The following is a 16,673-nucleotide window of genomic DNA, read 5'->3' as shown; positions in this document are numbered from 1 at the left end:
AGGTGCTGGGAGCTGGTTGCTTCATCCTGGGCCGGGAGAAGGACTAGACCTAGAGAGCTACAGCACCCTCAGTTATCATGAGGCCAGCCTTTGACAACTGAGTTCCATTCACCTTATTCCTGGGCTTTAAATGGTTCCAAAGTTCATCTGGAATTCGAGGATCAGGACAATTTCTCCCCGAGGAGACCAAGCTCTGTTCCTGTCCTGAGATTAGTAAGTGCAGTGCACTTTCCCCTGCCCAGCAGGGCAGGCATGGGCATGAGACATGAGGGCCTGCCTACTGGGCGGTCATTTGCAGGACTTTGTCACCTGTGACTCTTTCCTCTTCGTCTCCTGTCTATGTCATCAAAACCTGATATAAAACCCAAATCTTCAAGGAATAACAAATGCTTCTGGGCTTGAGGAATTGAGAACATTTTAATGTTGAAGACCAGATTTTTAAAAATGTGTTCTAAATTTTGTCATCGGTTAACAGATTAGAGTAACTTTGAGTTGATAGGACTTTAGGGTAAGGGTTAGAGAGAAGTGACGTTTCAAAGAACAAGCACAACATTGTGACTGAGGACGTATTTTAAGTGGAATCGAGCCGTGGCTTTTTGGCCTCGGTCTTAAGTGCTGGACAGGGACCCCACAGGGCACATGCTCAGGTTAGCCCAGTGCAGCCTCATCCCAGGTGCCCAGGGCATGTTTGTAAGACAGACCCTGAAAATAATCAGAGGAGGATGTCACCCAGAGAGCTTGGTGAAGGGTGGGTCCTCTGTCTAGAGCGGCTGCTGGGCAAACTGCCCCAGCGAACCTGCTCTCCTCAGCCCTGGTGCAGCCAGGCTCACAGCCCTGTCGGAAGCCAACCCGGCCAGCCTGGGGAATAGGCAGGCTCAGGTGGTTTTCTGGGAAGTTACCCTAACTGGCAGGTAGGTGACTGAGTTCTCTATTCCTGGTTGCCCAACTGTCTTCTTGGGAAAGTACAAACCAGTTCCGCCCACCTGCTCTTGGAGGGTTTCCCCAGCCCCTGAACTCCGGGTGGGCCCTGGTCCTTGCCCAGGAAACTGCAAGCCACAGGCTCTGACCTGCTTCTCCCTCGGCTTCCGGCTGGGCAGGAGGGTGCTGATGGGCAGTACCCCCGTCTGCCCAGCACGCTTATATCTGCCCGCAGTAACTAAGCAGAGGGTTGGTTCATGGGGTGGTAGTATAACTTGCCCAGATATTTCATTTCTATTTTGACTGAATTTACCACGATCCCATTAAACCAAAATTATAATACTTATCCTTTTTAACAAAAAGAATAAAGGCTATAATTTTTATTTTTCCCTGGTTTCACTTCTAATCTCTTCCCACCCAAAACCACACCTTGGAACCTCAAGAATAGGTTTCAGGATCACTTATCGACTCACCGCTGGGTTTGGGTTAAACCCAGCGACTGAGGAACCAGAAACCCAGGTCACTTCCTCCTGAGTCCTTTTACTGCCCACCCCTGGATGTGGAAAGACAAGCTCTGAATCTCTCTGTACCTGGAAGTCTTTATTCTTAGAGCAGAATGAAAATACCTGCCCCCTCCTGCAGACAGCAGGTGACAGGTGCTAAAGTGCTCCTGGCTAGTCAGAGGGAAGGTGTGGGACCTTTCCTGTTTCAGATGGTGGGAAGGCCACCGGCTCCTGACCCTCCGCAGCAGGGAGCACTGCCTAGACATGGCCTCCCCACTCCTCTTCCCCACCCCTTCCAAGGCAACAGTCTCTGTGAAGAACACGGGGAGAGAAAAGTCATCACAAATGGCAGTCAGAAAAATCACAAATGGCAGTCATCTTTCCAGATTGATTGTCCAGAGAAGCTTGCCTGCCACTGCTCGGGGAGCTGACGTCCACCAAACAGACACAACGCCAAAGTGACCCCAAGCAGAATTCAGAATAAAATCCCGTCCCTGGGAGCATACTCCATGGGCTTTCTCTGCTCCTGCTTCTGTTGGTATCTGGCCTTCTGGTAGAAAATGATGATGACCACGGTGACGATATCAAGAAGAATGACCAGCAGGATGAGCCAAAATGAGTACCCGTAGCTGTGGGTCGTTCCTCCACTAGTGACTGTTGGGTAGAGCTTCTCCAGCAGTTCCCCGGAGAGATGGTTGGACTGTGTGTTCCCCACAAACAGCAGCATGGTCAGGAGAATGAAGGATGCTGGGAAGAGAACAAAGCTCCTAATGACACGATGACACGCTCCTGTTTTGTCATTTGGGGGGGAGGGGGTACCGGGGATTGGACACAAGGGCACTTGACCACTGAGCCACATCCCCAGCCCTGTGTTGTATTTTGTGTGGACACACACGCTCTAAGAGTGTTTATTGAGTATCTACACGGGAGTTTACACTCTTTCAAGTATTTGGGGAGAATATTTTTTAAATATAAGACACAAACTAGGTTCTAGGCACAAAGTGCTGGGGGTGTGCCAGGCTGGTTCTGCCCAAGAGTAGATACTCCAGCTCTAGTCCTTCCGGCAGCCGTTGTGTACCCCTGGTCTACCAGGTGACGTGCTTCCTCAGACCCGCATGCAGCGGGAGAGCCCAGTGCACCGGCAGATGGGTGACCGCATGCAGCGCGAGTAGGGCAGGAGTCTAGAGGGGTCTGGATGGTGGACAGGACTGGGAAAAGTTAAGGGAAGAGCAGCGTGGCAGGCGACAGGAGCAGCAATGACAGGTGGGCAGCGAGCCCCCACATCCTGGACTGTGATGGCAGCGGTCAGCAGGGTCCTGAGCACTGGGGGTGGAGATAGGACCCCTTGCACAGCCTCAGCCGGCTCAGGGGCTTGAATTTCATTCTGCACGACTCAGTGGGTTTGGCCTTTAACCAGGAAGGATGGACAAAAATATAGACCCATGGTTGCTTCCTGATGGCAGGAGGCCACTGCCAAAGGGCTTCTTTTTGAGTCTTAAGTTGATGTGGTAAAGCAGGAGTGGGTGCCCAGTGGAGAAGCTGTGGCCACACAGAGAGATTCAGAGCTCGTCTTTCCACATCCACTCAAGACTCAAAAAGCAGCCCTTTAGCCGTGGCCTCACACATGTCTGAGGACATACTGAAACCTGTCCAGTGGTGGGCTGAAGGTGGCCAAACGACATGCATGTGACCCGTTTCTCAACCACGCTGCTGCTGAGAAGGTTTGCAGGGAGCGGAAGGGTGCAGACTCTCAGGCCGGTGGCAAGGCAGGGGAGACTGGCCCAGGCAGGGTCTGACTGAGATGTGGCCACCAGGGGGATCCCCAGGATCCTCTATCTGCTGACCCAGGCAACGTGCAGAGTGCAGTGGACACCCTGGCGTCAGACCCGTCCTGGCGTGTCCCACACGCCGGGAGGTGTCCCGAATGGTCTCCAAGAGGCTCTGATTAGAGAGGTTTGTGCGAGGGGAGCATTTTAACAGTCCCTGATGACAGGCTTCATCCTCAAACAATGGCTTTATTTCTTAATTATTTGTGTGAACAAAAGCCCAGTCCTCTGATGCTCCCCAGCCTCACCTGCCTTAATTGCCCCTCATTTTCCCCTTGTGAAGTTCCTCAGAGGGCTGAATCATACAGGGGAGGATGCTCCGTGCCCGTCCAGAGCTTTGATCTGCAGAGGAGGAGCAGCCAACCGACTCAGGACTGACCCGAGTCCCTCTGGAGGTGAGATGCCGGGAGCCCTGGGCTCCACCGCAGCCTCCAGCTGCCTGGCATCTCCAGCTATCTGGGACAGAAGAATTTACTGGAGCTAGAGGAAGCCCCAGGGCTGATGCCGAGCTCCTGAAGGCTCAGGGACTCAGGCTTCTGTCCTGGCCTGTCACCCTAGGTCATATGACCTGCTTAGTTGCTTCCTGGGCTCCCTGGTTGAGGCATAAATGTATTTGAAGCCACCAGTCTGTGAGTGTCTCTGGCTCCAACCTTCTCTGAGTATGCGGTTCTTCCCTGTGTGGCCAGTGCCCAGCCACACCAGGCTAGTGTGCTGCAGAGAGGGTCTTGGGTCACAGGGCACCAGACCATGGAGGTGCTACTCTCCGTCAGAAACAAGAAAGAAACCCACTTCCTCCTCTGCCCTGCTGGACCCTGCCCACCAAATGCCAGCCCAGGAGAATGTGCACAAACCCAGCCTCCAGGGGTTTGCAGTGCTCCCCTCTGGCCCCAGGGCACAGAGGTGACTGACTCGGGCCCACAGCAATCCAAGGCCAAGGTGCCTGGTGAAGTCTCTGTACACAGGCCCTCCTGCAGACTCAGCCTCCTGCAAACTGAGAGTTACTGCTAAATTCTGCAATCCTGCAAGCAGGAAAAAATGTCAGTAGTCCCCAGAGGGCAAACTGAGGGCAAAGTCTGGCTTATGAGGCGTTGGGACCCAACGTCTGCACAGGACATTTAGAAGAGCCACAGCTGGCCAGGTCTCCTCCAGCTCCTGTCAGAATGCATTTCAGCTCCTTACACATCAATCTCAGACCATCTTCCCACCCACCTCGCAACCTGTGTGTGTGTGTGTGTGTGTGTGTGTGTGTGTGTGTCAAGTCTCTAGAGACAGAAGAAGTGAGCGGGCTGAGGGGAAGCTCTCTGACCCTATTTTCATGTTTCCTCTACAAACACACATGGGGCCTCTGACATGTGCAAAGTCAGCTTGTGTCCAGCTGAGGAGGTGAGGGCACCAGGGGCTGCAGCCTTGTGGAAGCAGGCTGCCAGGCCTACAGTGCGACGCCCAAGTGTGGCCACAGCATCTCCACTGAACACCCACTCCTGCTTCTCCTCCAGGAACCCACTGGTCCTCCCCAACGTGCTCCTGGGGCTGGAGAAGGGCCCAGCCCAGCCCAGCTCCAGAGATTCGGGTGTCCTTGGCCAGTTGGTGAACACTTACGTGAATTCAACCCTGCTGGCTACAGAGGCTGGCCTAGGATACTCTCTGGGCCCAGGATACCCTCTTGACCATTGGGAACCCGCAGGTCTTTCCTCATGAGGTGCTGCTGCCAGAGCCACCTGACCCTTACGAGAGCAGAGCTGGCTGTGTCAGAACTGAGCAAATGTGGGGAATTGGAGGGGGCAAAGGGGACAGACAGCACTCTGAGGACTCAGGCTGAGACCCGAACCCAGCCATGCCAAAGCCTCTGTTTCCCTAAGATTCTCAGCTGCTTGAGGAGGAATAAAAGTGCTTTCCCTTTCCCCAGTGAGGAGGTCCAGGGGTTTGCCTGGCTCGGCTGGCTGAGGACAGCCACAGTCACAGCAGCAGCTGGGGGCCAGGGCCCTGGCTTCGGGTGAGTATGTCTAGGTTTGCACCAAGTCCTTTCCCCTTTGGTGCTCAGCTTCCTCAGAGAGGCCACAGTGAGGACCGTTCTGCAGGCTGTTGTCCCTGGCCCCAAGTGTGCACCACGAAGTTGGGGGCTTGTTTTGACCCCTAGGTAACAACAGCACGGAAGGAAAGAGCCAGTTGTGTATGGATGTTGCCAGGCCAGCCTGACCCGAGAGCTCGGAGCTGAGGCTAGCATGTCATGTGACCACGTGCCCTAGTCTTCCTGGACAGGTAGCCCCCTGTCATCCTGGCTTACAACTTAGAAGTCCCCAGAAGTTTTATCCCTCATCCTGCCACCTGCACTGTGCTGGGGCTGACTGGTGGTCTGGACCCCTGGTTCAGGGACCTCCAGCGGGAACTTCAGTGTCCTCAGTAGGTGTGCCAACCATGCCAACCTGCCACAGGAAGGGCTTTTCTCTCCTCTCATTTCTGGTGTAGCCAAGGCATGGAGACATGAGCGCCTTCCAGCCACCTATGCCAGGCAGTGGTAAAGACGGCCTTCCACAGAAGGACAGGAGGAAGCTGCCCATGGTTCTCCTCTGAGGCTTCTGGACACCTCAATATCCAGAGCATCTTTCCTAGCTTGGGTCTCTGGCCCATGTCAAGATGCACCCTGAAGCCCCCTTTGGTCCCCCAGGAGGATGGCCTTTGCTCCCTAACCCAGTTCTGGAGGAGGACAGAGGAAGGTAGCAGAGGAACCTGCTGTCTGGCAGGGGCAAGGCCTCAGAGGAAGGTGGGACAGGACAAAGAGACCCTCCACTGGCCCTGGCCCAGCTCCAGGCAGCTGTGGCAGCTACAGCGCCCTGGAAAACACAGCAAGAGTCCAAAATACCATGAGGCAGAGCCAGGACCCACTTCCCATCTGGGCTCCCTCTACTATCCCACACCCGACCATGAAGCAGACCAAACCTCCTGGCAACACCACAGCAGCCCAGGACTCAGGTAGCCTGCAAGGAGGGCGTCAGCCCAGAGGCTCCTAAATGACTCCATGTTGGCTCAGTGGCACAACGACACAGATGTGACATCTCAGGAGCCCAAGTTGACTGGTTAAGTGGAGGACAGAGGGGAGTAAATAAGCTTGCGTGTGTGTGTGTGTGTGCGCGTGCACGCACCTATGTACATGTGTACATATACATACATGTGTGCATATGTGCTTGTGTATACACAATGGGATTTATGGCATATACTTCTGCACATCTCATGGAGCCTGGTTTGGAGTTACACAGCAGGAGCCCAGTGAGTGCTCTCTTGACTTAAGTGTGCTTTATGTGACTCAAGGTGAGATTCTCAAGAGCAAAGGTGGCTCACGTTGCCGTTGTCACGCCCTCTCTTCACCTCCCTTCTTGCAAATTGCCAGAGCATTGGAAACAGAATTCTACATCCAGAGGTGCTGAAGTACCCCACCACAGACCCGGGACACACTAACTCCTGTCACCACCGTGTGACCTGTGTGTCCATGTGTGTGAGGGAGAGAGGCTGAGATGGAGACTAGAAGGGTGCGGTTTCCGTGGAGCACAGGGTCTTCTGGGGATACTCACCGCCAAGTCCATTCCAGGTGTACACCCCTGTCGGGCCCAGGAACGTCTGGTAGGGGTTGCTGATGCTGTTGTAGAAGGTAAAGCCAGAACTCAGCAGCGAAGTGGACAAGCTGAGGACCAGGAACAGGATGGCCACCAAATGCAGAGTTTTTTGGGAAGAATTGTTCAACATCCCTAAAACTAAAACAATGTTTGGTGAGTGCAGAGCACAGAGGGCAGAAGCCGGCCAGCCAGGCGCTCCTCCGCCTCTCCCTCCCACCCCAGGTATTTGGGCTGGTGACCGTCAGATGTCAGAGTAGCTATGCACTTTCAGTCCTGTATAAACAAGACCACATTCCTCCCTGAATGCCAGTTGTTTTCTCCGTGCTTGACTGCAGATAACTGGACATTTCTCCCGATTCTTAAGTTCCTTGGCAGTGTCCTGAATACCTGCGACCTTCCATCACTGATGCTGGCCTCACATTCTTGCAGTGGGATTTATGGCACTTTCATCATGAGCAAGCCTTGGGCTCTAAGCACTGCCCCTGCTTTCTTTTGAAGATACTTAAATGGTTGGTCACACCTGTGTGCAACCGGGTCCCCATACACCTTGTGGCTTTGCAGGAAATCCAGTGAGAGGGAAGGCTGGAAGGAAGGGGGAATGGAGGGCACTAGGGGGAGGGAGCCCAAGGCTAGCAGTGGAGGCAGGAAGGACGCCTGCAGGCACAAACCAGCATGCTTGTTGGTCCTGGGCCCAGACTCCAGTACCCTGGAGCCGGAGAGGCCTGAAGGCCACGGGGCTCCGACGCTGGAGGAGGCTGGGAGTCAGACCCCTGGGTGAGCCTTTGCATCTCTCCAAGACCCCTCCTAGCTGCATCTATCCTGGGTGCACAGGGGCCCCAGGTGTGGACTTGTACAGGAAAGGACCCCTGGGCCATGCACCACAGGGTCTTCACAGCTTCTGACCACCAGCAGCCATCCTCCCTGGCCTCGGTCTCCTCCAGCTGCCTCTTTGCTATGACACAAGCGACCTGACTGGGCAGCCCACACCACACGCCCAGTCACTCATCCCCTCCTTCCCTGAGCAGATGACCCCTCTTTAAGTTCAGTGTTACAGGAAGGCCTATGACGTCATAAGGAAAAAATGACTTGGGAGAGATTTCAGAGCTGAGAGCAACACACTAAGAAAACCACAGGGAATTGCCAGGTACCAGAGCCAGGGGGCAGGGTGGGGTGGCAAGTAAACCCTCCTTCCCTTCGAGCTTCCCAGGGCCCCGTGAAGAGAGCCTGGAGACTCTCAGACCTGTAGCTCAGCACAGCTTTAGAGAACAGAGAGCAGCCGGGCTAGGTAACGTTCCTGTTTCCAGGGCTGTGTGTGCTGAGGGCTCCAGGGAGGGGCTGCCAGAACCTGTTCCAGCCTCCATGAGGGGACATCCTCTCTCTACAATGTCCTCCCCTGCACTGCCTCAATTACTGAAAATTCTTCATTGTGTTGAGCCCAAATCTGCTTCCCCACAGCTTTGCCCAGGGGCCCAGATTGTCCCCATGAAAACAAAAGTGCACTGCCCCCTCCTGCCTGGCAGCCCCCCCAAGTGTTTGAGGAGGGGTGAATACTGACATCATCAACAGCCACCTCCTGGAGGGGCTTTGTCAGTGTCCCTCTGCACGCACTTCACGCCCACTGTTGATCAGGGTGTGCTGACGACAACAGATCGGGCATTCTTCTTGGGCAGGAGCAGGTCTTCACCCTAGTTTGGAACATCTTAAACTAGTTTGGACAGTCCATTTGATCACCTTTTAATATACAATTTTTGCTTTTTAATCAGCAGTGCCCTGTGAGGGAAGCAAGTTCCTCCCACTGGGCAGAGAGTGGGCATAAAAGAGCTGTGGCCAGCAAGTCTGCAGCTGGGCATCCCAGACAGGCCCTCAGAGGTGGGTGGCAGAGTGATCTTACTGTAAAGACCCTCCTGGGAAGAGAGAAGGTGGCCCAGGGGCGGGTGTCCTGGTCCTCTGTGGCTGAGCCCTGAGCAAGGAGCTGCTGTAGACAGGGAGCAGGAGAGGCTGGGAGCGGCGGTGAGCAGCAACAGGAGACACCGGCAGAAAGGAGAGATGGACATGGAAGTGAGAAAGGGCAGGAAAGAGAGTCAGAGGGGAAAGGGAGGCAGGGATCCTGGGTGTTGCTCATGGCCACATGTCCCTTGTGAACCCAGGGGGGAAGGGAGCAGAGGAAGTTATCAGCTCAGCTGACGTGGAGATGACCTCACCATCCTGGGCTACGGAGCACTTCACTCCCCAGCTGGGCCTAGGAGCTAAGTTCAGCTCACAGGGACACTCCCACCACCTTGTCCTCCGCCATGAGGGGGCTGCTCTGTGCTTTCCCATGGTGATCCCTGGCACGGGTGGTAAGATCCTCGGCACCACATTCTCTGCCCTGCACTTAGTCAAGGGCTCTAAGAGTGGGTCAGACTTAGAGTGCAGTCAGGCCATGACCCCCTGTGGTGGAGCCAGGTGGGCAGGCCTGAGGGGCCAGGGGCCACCTGGCAGGGGCTACACCTGTCCCTGACCTTAGCTGAGTCTCTTGCCTCTTTCTCCCACCTTTCATGGGATATCGTGTTTGTTCTAACTTAGCATACACCTGTCACCTGTTGTGAAACTGGAGGAAAGTGACCTCAGAGGAGGAGTAGGAAGACCAAGGCAGACACACCTAGCCAGAGGTACAGGTCAGGCCCTTCGTGTTTTAGTGCCTCATCACTGTTAAGGTGGGGTCACTTCCCATTCCATGCAAAGCAGCTTTCTCGAGGGAAACTTGGGGATCCCACCAGAAGTTGGAAGAGACATAGGAGCCCTCTCTTTGGCAAAGTTTGAGAGCCAAAGAAATAATTTGAACACTCAACAGAAAACAGAAGCTTCAGTGTGAAAAACATATCTTATGTCCCAGACACTCGAAGTGCCCTGAAGTATTTTTCTGCTTTGCACACTTAATAAAAAGCAGTAAATGTTCGTTCAAAACTGGTTAACATTCCATTTTTTTCAGAGTAAATCAGGAAGGGACAGTAGAGGGCAGCTCTTTTCTTTGACTTTTGGTAGGAATTGGTAGACGTGATCTTCAAAAGAGTCAACTTGGGGCTGTTGGCTCCTACTTTCCCTGTATTAAGGGGACAGTTCGACTTAATGTTAACTGCTACATGGTGAAATTGCTCTTCAGCATCCTGAATTCCCTGCCACCCAGGTATGACAGCTGTGTCTTCCTTCCAGTTCCTGCCTCAGAACTCAGACAATGAAAGCAGAAAATGCAGCAAAAGTTAGCAAGAATGGAATGGCAACCAACCTCCCGCATCTGACAGCTGCTCTCTGCTATGGAATTAGCAAACACATGCCGTTCTTTTCCTTTCTTTGAGGGGCAAGCATTGAGTCAGGAAAGCTACCTCACAATTGGAACTAATTGCCCTGATTCTGGCAACCCCCGGAAAGAGGCCAGGAACACACGGCCACAGAGGGGAGTGCAGGCCCACAGGCCCCACAGCTGGGAGGCAGGACTGGACTGCTGGCTGGTGGAGCAAGGGACAAAAGCAGTGGCACTGGACATCCGGCTCCCTGAGCAGGGATGGTTAACCCCTTCAGGCCCACTTGCCACCTGCCTTTCTAGTTTTCTGTAAGTCCTCGGACACTGGGGGGAAGTGCCAGTGGCCTGGTAGGTGGGTGGGCACCCACACTTCCCCTCCCTCTCAAACACTGGCCACTAGGGGCCTGATCAGGGCATCTTCTGAATCTGTGGACAAGAGGGCAACCCTGGAAGGGGTCGTGATGCCAACAGATCTCAGAGCATGACTCAGACCCTCCTGGTGGGTGGCCTCTGGTGCCCGCCTCCAGGAATGTTGCCAGGGCTGTCTTGAGAGAAGGGTGGCTGAGCCCTGCAGGACACCTGTGTCCTATCCTCTCCCCCCTTCAGCATGGTTACATTTCTGAGGACAAATGAGGAGTAGCTCTTCTCTAGGGAAGTGTCCCTGTGTGAGGGCACAGGTGTGTGGGGTGGCAGGCAGATGTCTGCATGTGTTCCGTAGACATCGACTTCATTTCTTCTTCTCTTTGCAATCAACCGGCTTTTGCAGCATATTTGTTTTCCTAATTTTTTTTTATATCTTTATTTATTTTTATGTGGTGCTGAGGATCAGACCCAGTGCCTCTCACGTGCGAGGGGGGGCGCTCTACCACTGAGCTACAGCCCCAGCCCATTCCTAGTTATTTTTATCTTTGTTGATCTCCTGGGAACAATGGCGTTGGTGGAGACTGACAGGCACAGAGGCCAGATGGGGGTGACGTTCCTACAGTGTATGATTGGTCATTGACTCGAGGGCAGCATGAGGGCCAGTGGGTCCTGATGCCTTCTTCCAGCCTGTGTGGGTTCATTTTCAAGGTTGCATCTAGAGCTATTCCCAATAAACTAGTTTAACTTTAAGCACTGGAGCTTGAAGCAATGCCCAGCATGGCAATGTAAGCGTCCCTCCTAGCATCTGGCCATGGCGAGGCTGGCGGTCATCACCAGACTTAGAATTGCTTGGTCTTAGGTATCGGGGAGGGATTCTTAAAACAAGCAGACCAGGGACAACTCCCTGAGATCCCCGTCAAGCAGGGTTTCTTTGCCAGTGTCCAGGTGATTCCACCTCTAGCCTCAGAGACTCAGTGTCCTTGCAATGCAAGTGCTCAAAGTGCCACATACCTACTGCAAAACCATTCTTGGGACCAAGAGTAAAGGTCCAGTGCCACACGAACAGAATGTCTTTCACAAAAGTTTTTTCTGTCAAAATGATTCTGTAAAAATATATGTTCTGGACGGCATGTAGGCTGGGTGACATCTGAAATGACCCCATGTTCTACATGTGAGTGACTCACTTTGTCCTTGTTGCCAGGGTGAGGAAATATTATACATCACACCCATTGACCCCTAATGACATTTTCAAAAACCAAAGTCAGAGAAATGACTTCTTTTAAGTTTTTTATGTTTGCATAACACACAAGATCCAAACCAAGGAGAAGGCACATGACCACGACTGTGAGCCTGTGTCCTCCTGTCCTCCAGGTTTTCAGGGTTCTGTCCCCAACGAGTCTGCAGAGCCATGTCCCTCACCCAACTCCTTGCTTTTGTGGAGACCTGCACTCACCACAGCCCTGCAGTTACAGCAGGTGTTGAACTTAACTGGTTGAGTTCAATTCCTCTGCCCTGGGTGGTGAGCCCTCCAAGCCAGGAGCTGTGTGCAAATCCTGTCAGAATCCCAGACCTCACTGTATGGCAACTGCTCGGGGAAGGTCTTTTGACTGAAATGAGGTATCCAGAACTTCTGGAGTCACAAGATGATCTGTTCATGTCTGCACATAAAGGACCTGTCACTTCTCATCTGGATGTTGGGCAAACTAGGGCACATCCAGTCAACCTGACCTCCTGGACAGTCCAGCTACACCATGGAGGACTTCCTTCCTGGTCTGACTGGTTATTTTCTCCATCAGTTGCCTATTGTGGGCTGAATTATTATGGCACTCTGCAGTCAAGACATCTTTAATATCAAATCTGCAGCTCAAATTGGCACACTATGATAGATCCTATGCAGAAATGTGGCACAGCTTGGTGATAATCACTATTCCTTAAGGGTTTTCGGTGTGAGCTGGAATTAGCTAAGAAGCTAACATTAACCTGACAAAGTTAACCTCCCCAGTGGAACGTCTGTCCTCCCAGAGCAGGACAGCGGTGTTGATACAGATTTTATTTTGCTGCTGCTGATTGGTTTCTGATTTGAAATAAGCGCCAGGCAGCCAAGATAAGCAGTGGGAGAGGGCCGTGGCGTCTCACGTAGGGACTGTGGTGCTGCTCTCTGGGAAGCACCAGGCACTCTTAGCAGTGGAACACCAAGGCAGGTCTTCTAGAGACTTCTTCCTAACTGAGAGAGTTGTCAAAATTTCCGTAATTAAGGCAGTCATCTTTGATGAAGACCCCCCCCCGGGCTGTGAGGGTCCTTAGATGTCAGCAGGGCAAGTGTGCAGCACCCTCACCCACTGGGTGGCAGTTCATCTAGAGCGTGGCAGGGGGACAGCAACACTGGGAGGTTCCTGGAGACCCCTGGACAGAGTGGAAGAGAGCCAGGCAAAGGAGAAGCAGATATTCCCCTTCCTGCTCCCCACTGGGCGCTGACCCTTAGGGACTCTCCCAACTCTGCCCCCAACATGGCTCCCAGGGCTCTGCCCCAGGCCCATCCTGCCTTGGTCTCCTCTGGGCCTCCCCTGGTGGCCAAGAGTCAGGGCTTCCACTGGGATCATTGATCTCAAATTGGAACCAACTAGTTCTAAACAGGCATCATATAAAAACCAAAAATTTGTAGATTTTGTCTCTTATTTAATTTTTTTAGGTGTCTAGAGATTCAGAAACTACTTCCCTTTTCATTTTGAAAATGGTACTCACATAACTAAAAATATGACTGAATTACTGACATCTGAACTTCTAACTGCTGTAGAGCAAATGTTCCTGGTCCCTCTGGGAAGCTGCTGAATGCCAGGGGAGAGGGAACTTTTACAACACCTGGAAGACAGGCCTGTGACTGGGACACACAACCACACTGCTTTGGACTTAAGGGAATCACTTCATTAACAAAGTCATAAGCAGGGCTGGGGATATAGCTCAGTTGGTAGAGTGCTTGCCTCACATGCTCAAGGCCCCGAGTTCAATCCTCAGCAACACACACACACACACACACACACACACACACAGAGTCACACACAGTCATAAGCAAACTAGAGCCAGAATCTAAAAACTGTCTTTGTATAAGGTTGAAAATGACAAATATCTAAAAGCTAAAAGTTAATGTTGCAAAATACCTGCTAATGCCTCTTTAATATCTATATGTATCACTGTTCAAAATGAAGTCCTCTTCTGTGTTATACAATTTACAAATGTAGTTCTAAGATTTTAAAAACATACTGATAGTAATCAAATTTCAAAAGTCAAGTAGCCAAATCAACTTATTATTCTCAACAAATGTAATTTTAAACCTATTGAGAGGAAGGCATTATTATATGAGAAATTAGGAAAAAATAGGGGTTCCTATAAAATACATAATTAATAGAATCAGTAGAAATTACATGTTATTTCCAACAACAAGATATTTTGAAGACAAGAATGTAAATTCAAATTGGTTTAAGAAACGAAGCTGAGAAGTAGGAACAGAGGTGGAATGTTTTCCATTTTATTTTTTCCCTATCATGTTATTTAGGAAGTACTGGACAGAGGTTTTTGCCCAATTTAAAATCCATAGTCAATTCAGTTAAAATGCGGTTCCTACTGGCAATCGAACACCAGAGTGTCCCTATATATATTTACTGAAGTTTTATCATTGCTGAATTGTTGACTTAACAGTAAACTTGGCACCATCCACACACAGCCACTGCTAGAATGACAGACTGTTGCAATGAAAGACACAGCCAGAACTCAGGAAGTAGAAACAATAACACAGTGAATTCTCAAAATTAAGAAGTAGGCTTGGTCTTCAGCCTCACTCAGCAAGTACAAGGCAGTTATTTTTAAGTGGTCACTCGGCCCAAACACAGAATGACATGAATCTTAATTCACACTCACTGTACCATTCACATGAGCTCACCATTACCTTCAAAGTCTTTGTCTGGTTCTGTAAGTCCTTGATCAATTTCTTGAGTGCTCCTACCACGAAAAAGACCATAGGTGATGGTGACGCTGCCGTTGGAGATGGAGTCTGTGATGCCAACTGTACTGGTGATCCATGCTTGGGTCCCCAGCATCGAGCAGATTACGATGACGGACCCCAGGCTCGTGAGAAAACCAGACAAGAACATCAAGGTCTTCTGCGCTGTCGGCATTTTTCAGGGAGATGATTTCCCTAGGGTAAAAGAATAAAGATCTGCTTATAAGATTTATGGACCTTATCATTTGGAGTCCAGTGTTAGAAATGGAGTCCAATAATTTGCTGTGGAATAGAAAACCTCGCTCTCCCAAAGGAGGTTGTGCTGCTGGACGTTGAACCCTGGGCCTGGTCATAAAGCTCAGCAGAGCCTGGACTTTGGTCTGGAGTAAGAGGTTACCATGGCTGCAGCCAACCAGCATGAACAGGGGTAGCACAGTCTCCAAGGACTTCCTCAATCATTCGATTAATTTATAGTCCTTCGTCATGCCGTCAAAGTCAGCTCAGTCTGCCATGTCAGGACAGAATTGCAATTCCTAAGTAATGAGACAACACTTTACCCCTAAAGTGCTGGTGATTCCAGCAGCCACCAGCATAAAGCCCCACTCCTTCAAGAAGGGGGAGTGTTATCTCCCTACCACTGCTCCCAAGAGAGACCCTAAGGAGGTTAGTTAGGACTTTGTCAAAGGTCCTGTGGGCTCACACCTCCTTACCTTTATACCTTCTCAGGGAGGTGTGTCTTTCAAATTTCCTCTTCCAAACTGGATGGTATCTGCATGCTATTTAAATGATAACTGAAGAGGTTTTGCTTTAGTGTTCTGGTGCAGGCGGCTCAGAACACTCTGGCTCAGGGCTTTTCCCTCGTGTCCTCTCTGCTGAGTGGTTAATAGTCTCTAAAAGGTCACTTCTGGCCCTCAGAGGAACTCCCACACCATTTCTCGAGGTGGTAAAAAGAAGTTCACAGCATATTTCTCATTTATCTTCCCATGGCATTCTGTCATTGTACAGAAATATCATCTGTGCACCTCGGTATCCTGCACTTTTCTTGGACAGCCCCATGTAGAGTGAGGTCACTGTCTTTCCTGTGAAGATGGACACTGCTGTAGGAGGTGGGCACGTGTACACTGCACACCACTGAACCCCAGGCTCTCCCAAAGAGCAGCACCAGGAGACACAGCACACATGGGTTGAATGCACTATTGGAGCTAGGTACACATATACTCCACTATTGTGGACATTTATGTTGTTTCGATTTGACTGAAAAAGAATAATGCAGGAAGATTCTAGGCATAAATTTTTGTCCACGTCTCTAATTATCTCCTAGCTAGTTTTCTGGATGTGAGTTAAAATACGTGAATTTGGACTGAAGCTGTTGCTTGCTGCTCGTTAGAGAAAGCACCGATTTGCCCACCCCTCCCCGTCACAGCCAGGGTGCCCACTTCACTGCTACATCCTCACAGCGTTGCATAGTTTGGGGAAAACTATTTTTTTCTTTTTCCATTGAATTTTACTTGTTTTGACTACAGTTTTAAGAAGTAAAGTGGAATTTCAAGTTTCTTCCTTCTAGCCCTCCTACCAGCATAAAAATAATTTGGTATCATGATACAAACACTATCTATGCTCATTACGAGAAGGATTTCCAACAGGACTGACAAGAATTTTTAAAAAGTAAGAACAAACGATTTACCCCAAGAGAGTTGTCCTATCCGCAGCTGGGCATGGCTTTCACATCCACGTCTTTACGTCCACACACACATTTATACTGAAGTTGAGTCCTACTGCATGTTCTAGTTCATAATCTGCCTTAAAGAACCTCAGCCAGCTGCCAGGGCGCTCCTCTGTGTCCACAGCCAGGTGCCATCACACGACTCCCACACAGGTCCTTCTGGGACTGCTGGTGGGCTCCACTCCTCACTGCTCTGCCCATAATGGTGCCACGCTCCTTACTTCTTCAAGCTACTGACACTGTACAGTGTTTCCCCGGATAGTTCTCAGGAGAATCTCCAGGTCCACGCTGCACGCACAGTAGAAAGTCGGATCTAGTCTCAAGCCTGGCCCACGGCATTTTGTGCTGCAGTCCTTATGTTCCAGGCTCCCTGCCACCAAACACCACCCAAGCCTTTACTCTTTCAGAAGCCGAGCGACAAGGACTAGCTTGATGTGTGGGGTTCTCTAAATCACGGG

General features: G+C 51.2%; 1 protein-coding gene across 1 annotated transcript; it reads right to left on the bottom strand.

Moving 5' to 3' along the window:
• Positions 1-1,896: 1,896 nt before the first annotated feature.
• Positions 1,897-14,667, bottom strand: Clrn3 (clarin 3). The gene is made up of 3 exons (XM_027929921.2): positions 14,439-14,667; positions 6,814-6,993; positions 1,897-2,168 (listed from the first exon to the last, which is right to left on the bottom strand). Exons 1-3 carry the CDS (start codon positions 14,665-14,667, stop codon positions 1,897-1,899), a joined length of 681 nt encoding a protein of 226 aa, XP_027785722.1.
• Between the last annotated feature and the right edge of the window lie 2,006 nt (positions 14,668-16,673).

Source organism: Marmota flaviventris, chromosome 4, assembly GCF_047511675.1.
Source record: "Marmota flaviventris isolate mMarFla1 chromosome 4, mMarFla1.hap1, whole genome shotgun sequence".
NCBI classification, from domain to species: domain Eukaryota; kingdom Metazoa; phylum Chordata; class Mammalia; order Rodentia; family Sciuridae; genus Marmota; species Marmota flaviventris.
The sequence above is the reverse complement of the archived record's forward strand: the minus strand, read 5'-3'. Positions and strand labels throughout refer to the sequence as shown.

What these genes read in the sequence shown, in the direction of transcription:
- Clrn3 (XM_027929921.2), bottom strand. Translation starts at nt 14,667, where the DNA reads ATGCCGACAGCGCAGAAGACCTTGATGTTCTTGTCTGGTTTTCTCACG. An exon ending in ACCAGACAAAGACTTTGAAG is followed by an intron (nt 6,994 to 14,438) that starts GTAATGGTGAGC and finishes ACATTGTTTTAG; the next exon opens with TTTTAGGGATGTTGAACAAT. An exon ending in CACCTGGAATGGACTTGGCG is followed by an intron (nt 2,169 to 6,813) that starts GTGAGTATCCCC and finishes TTCTCTTCCCAG; the next exon opens with CATCCTTCATTCTCCTGACC.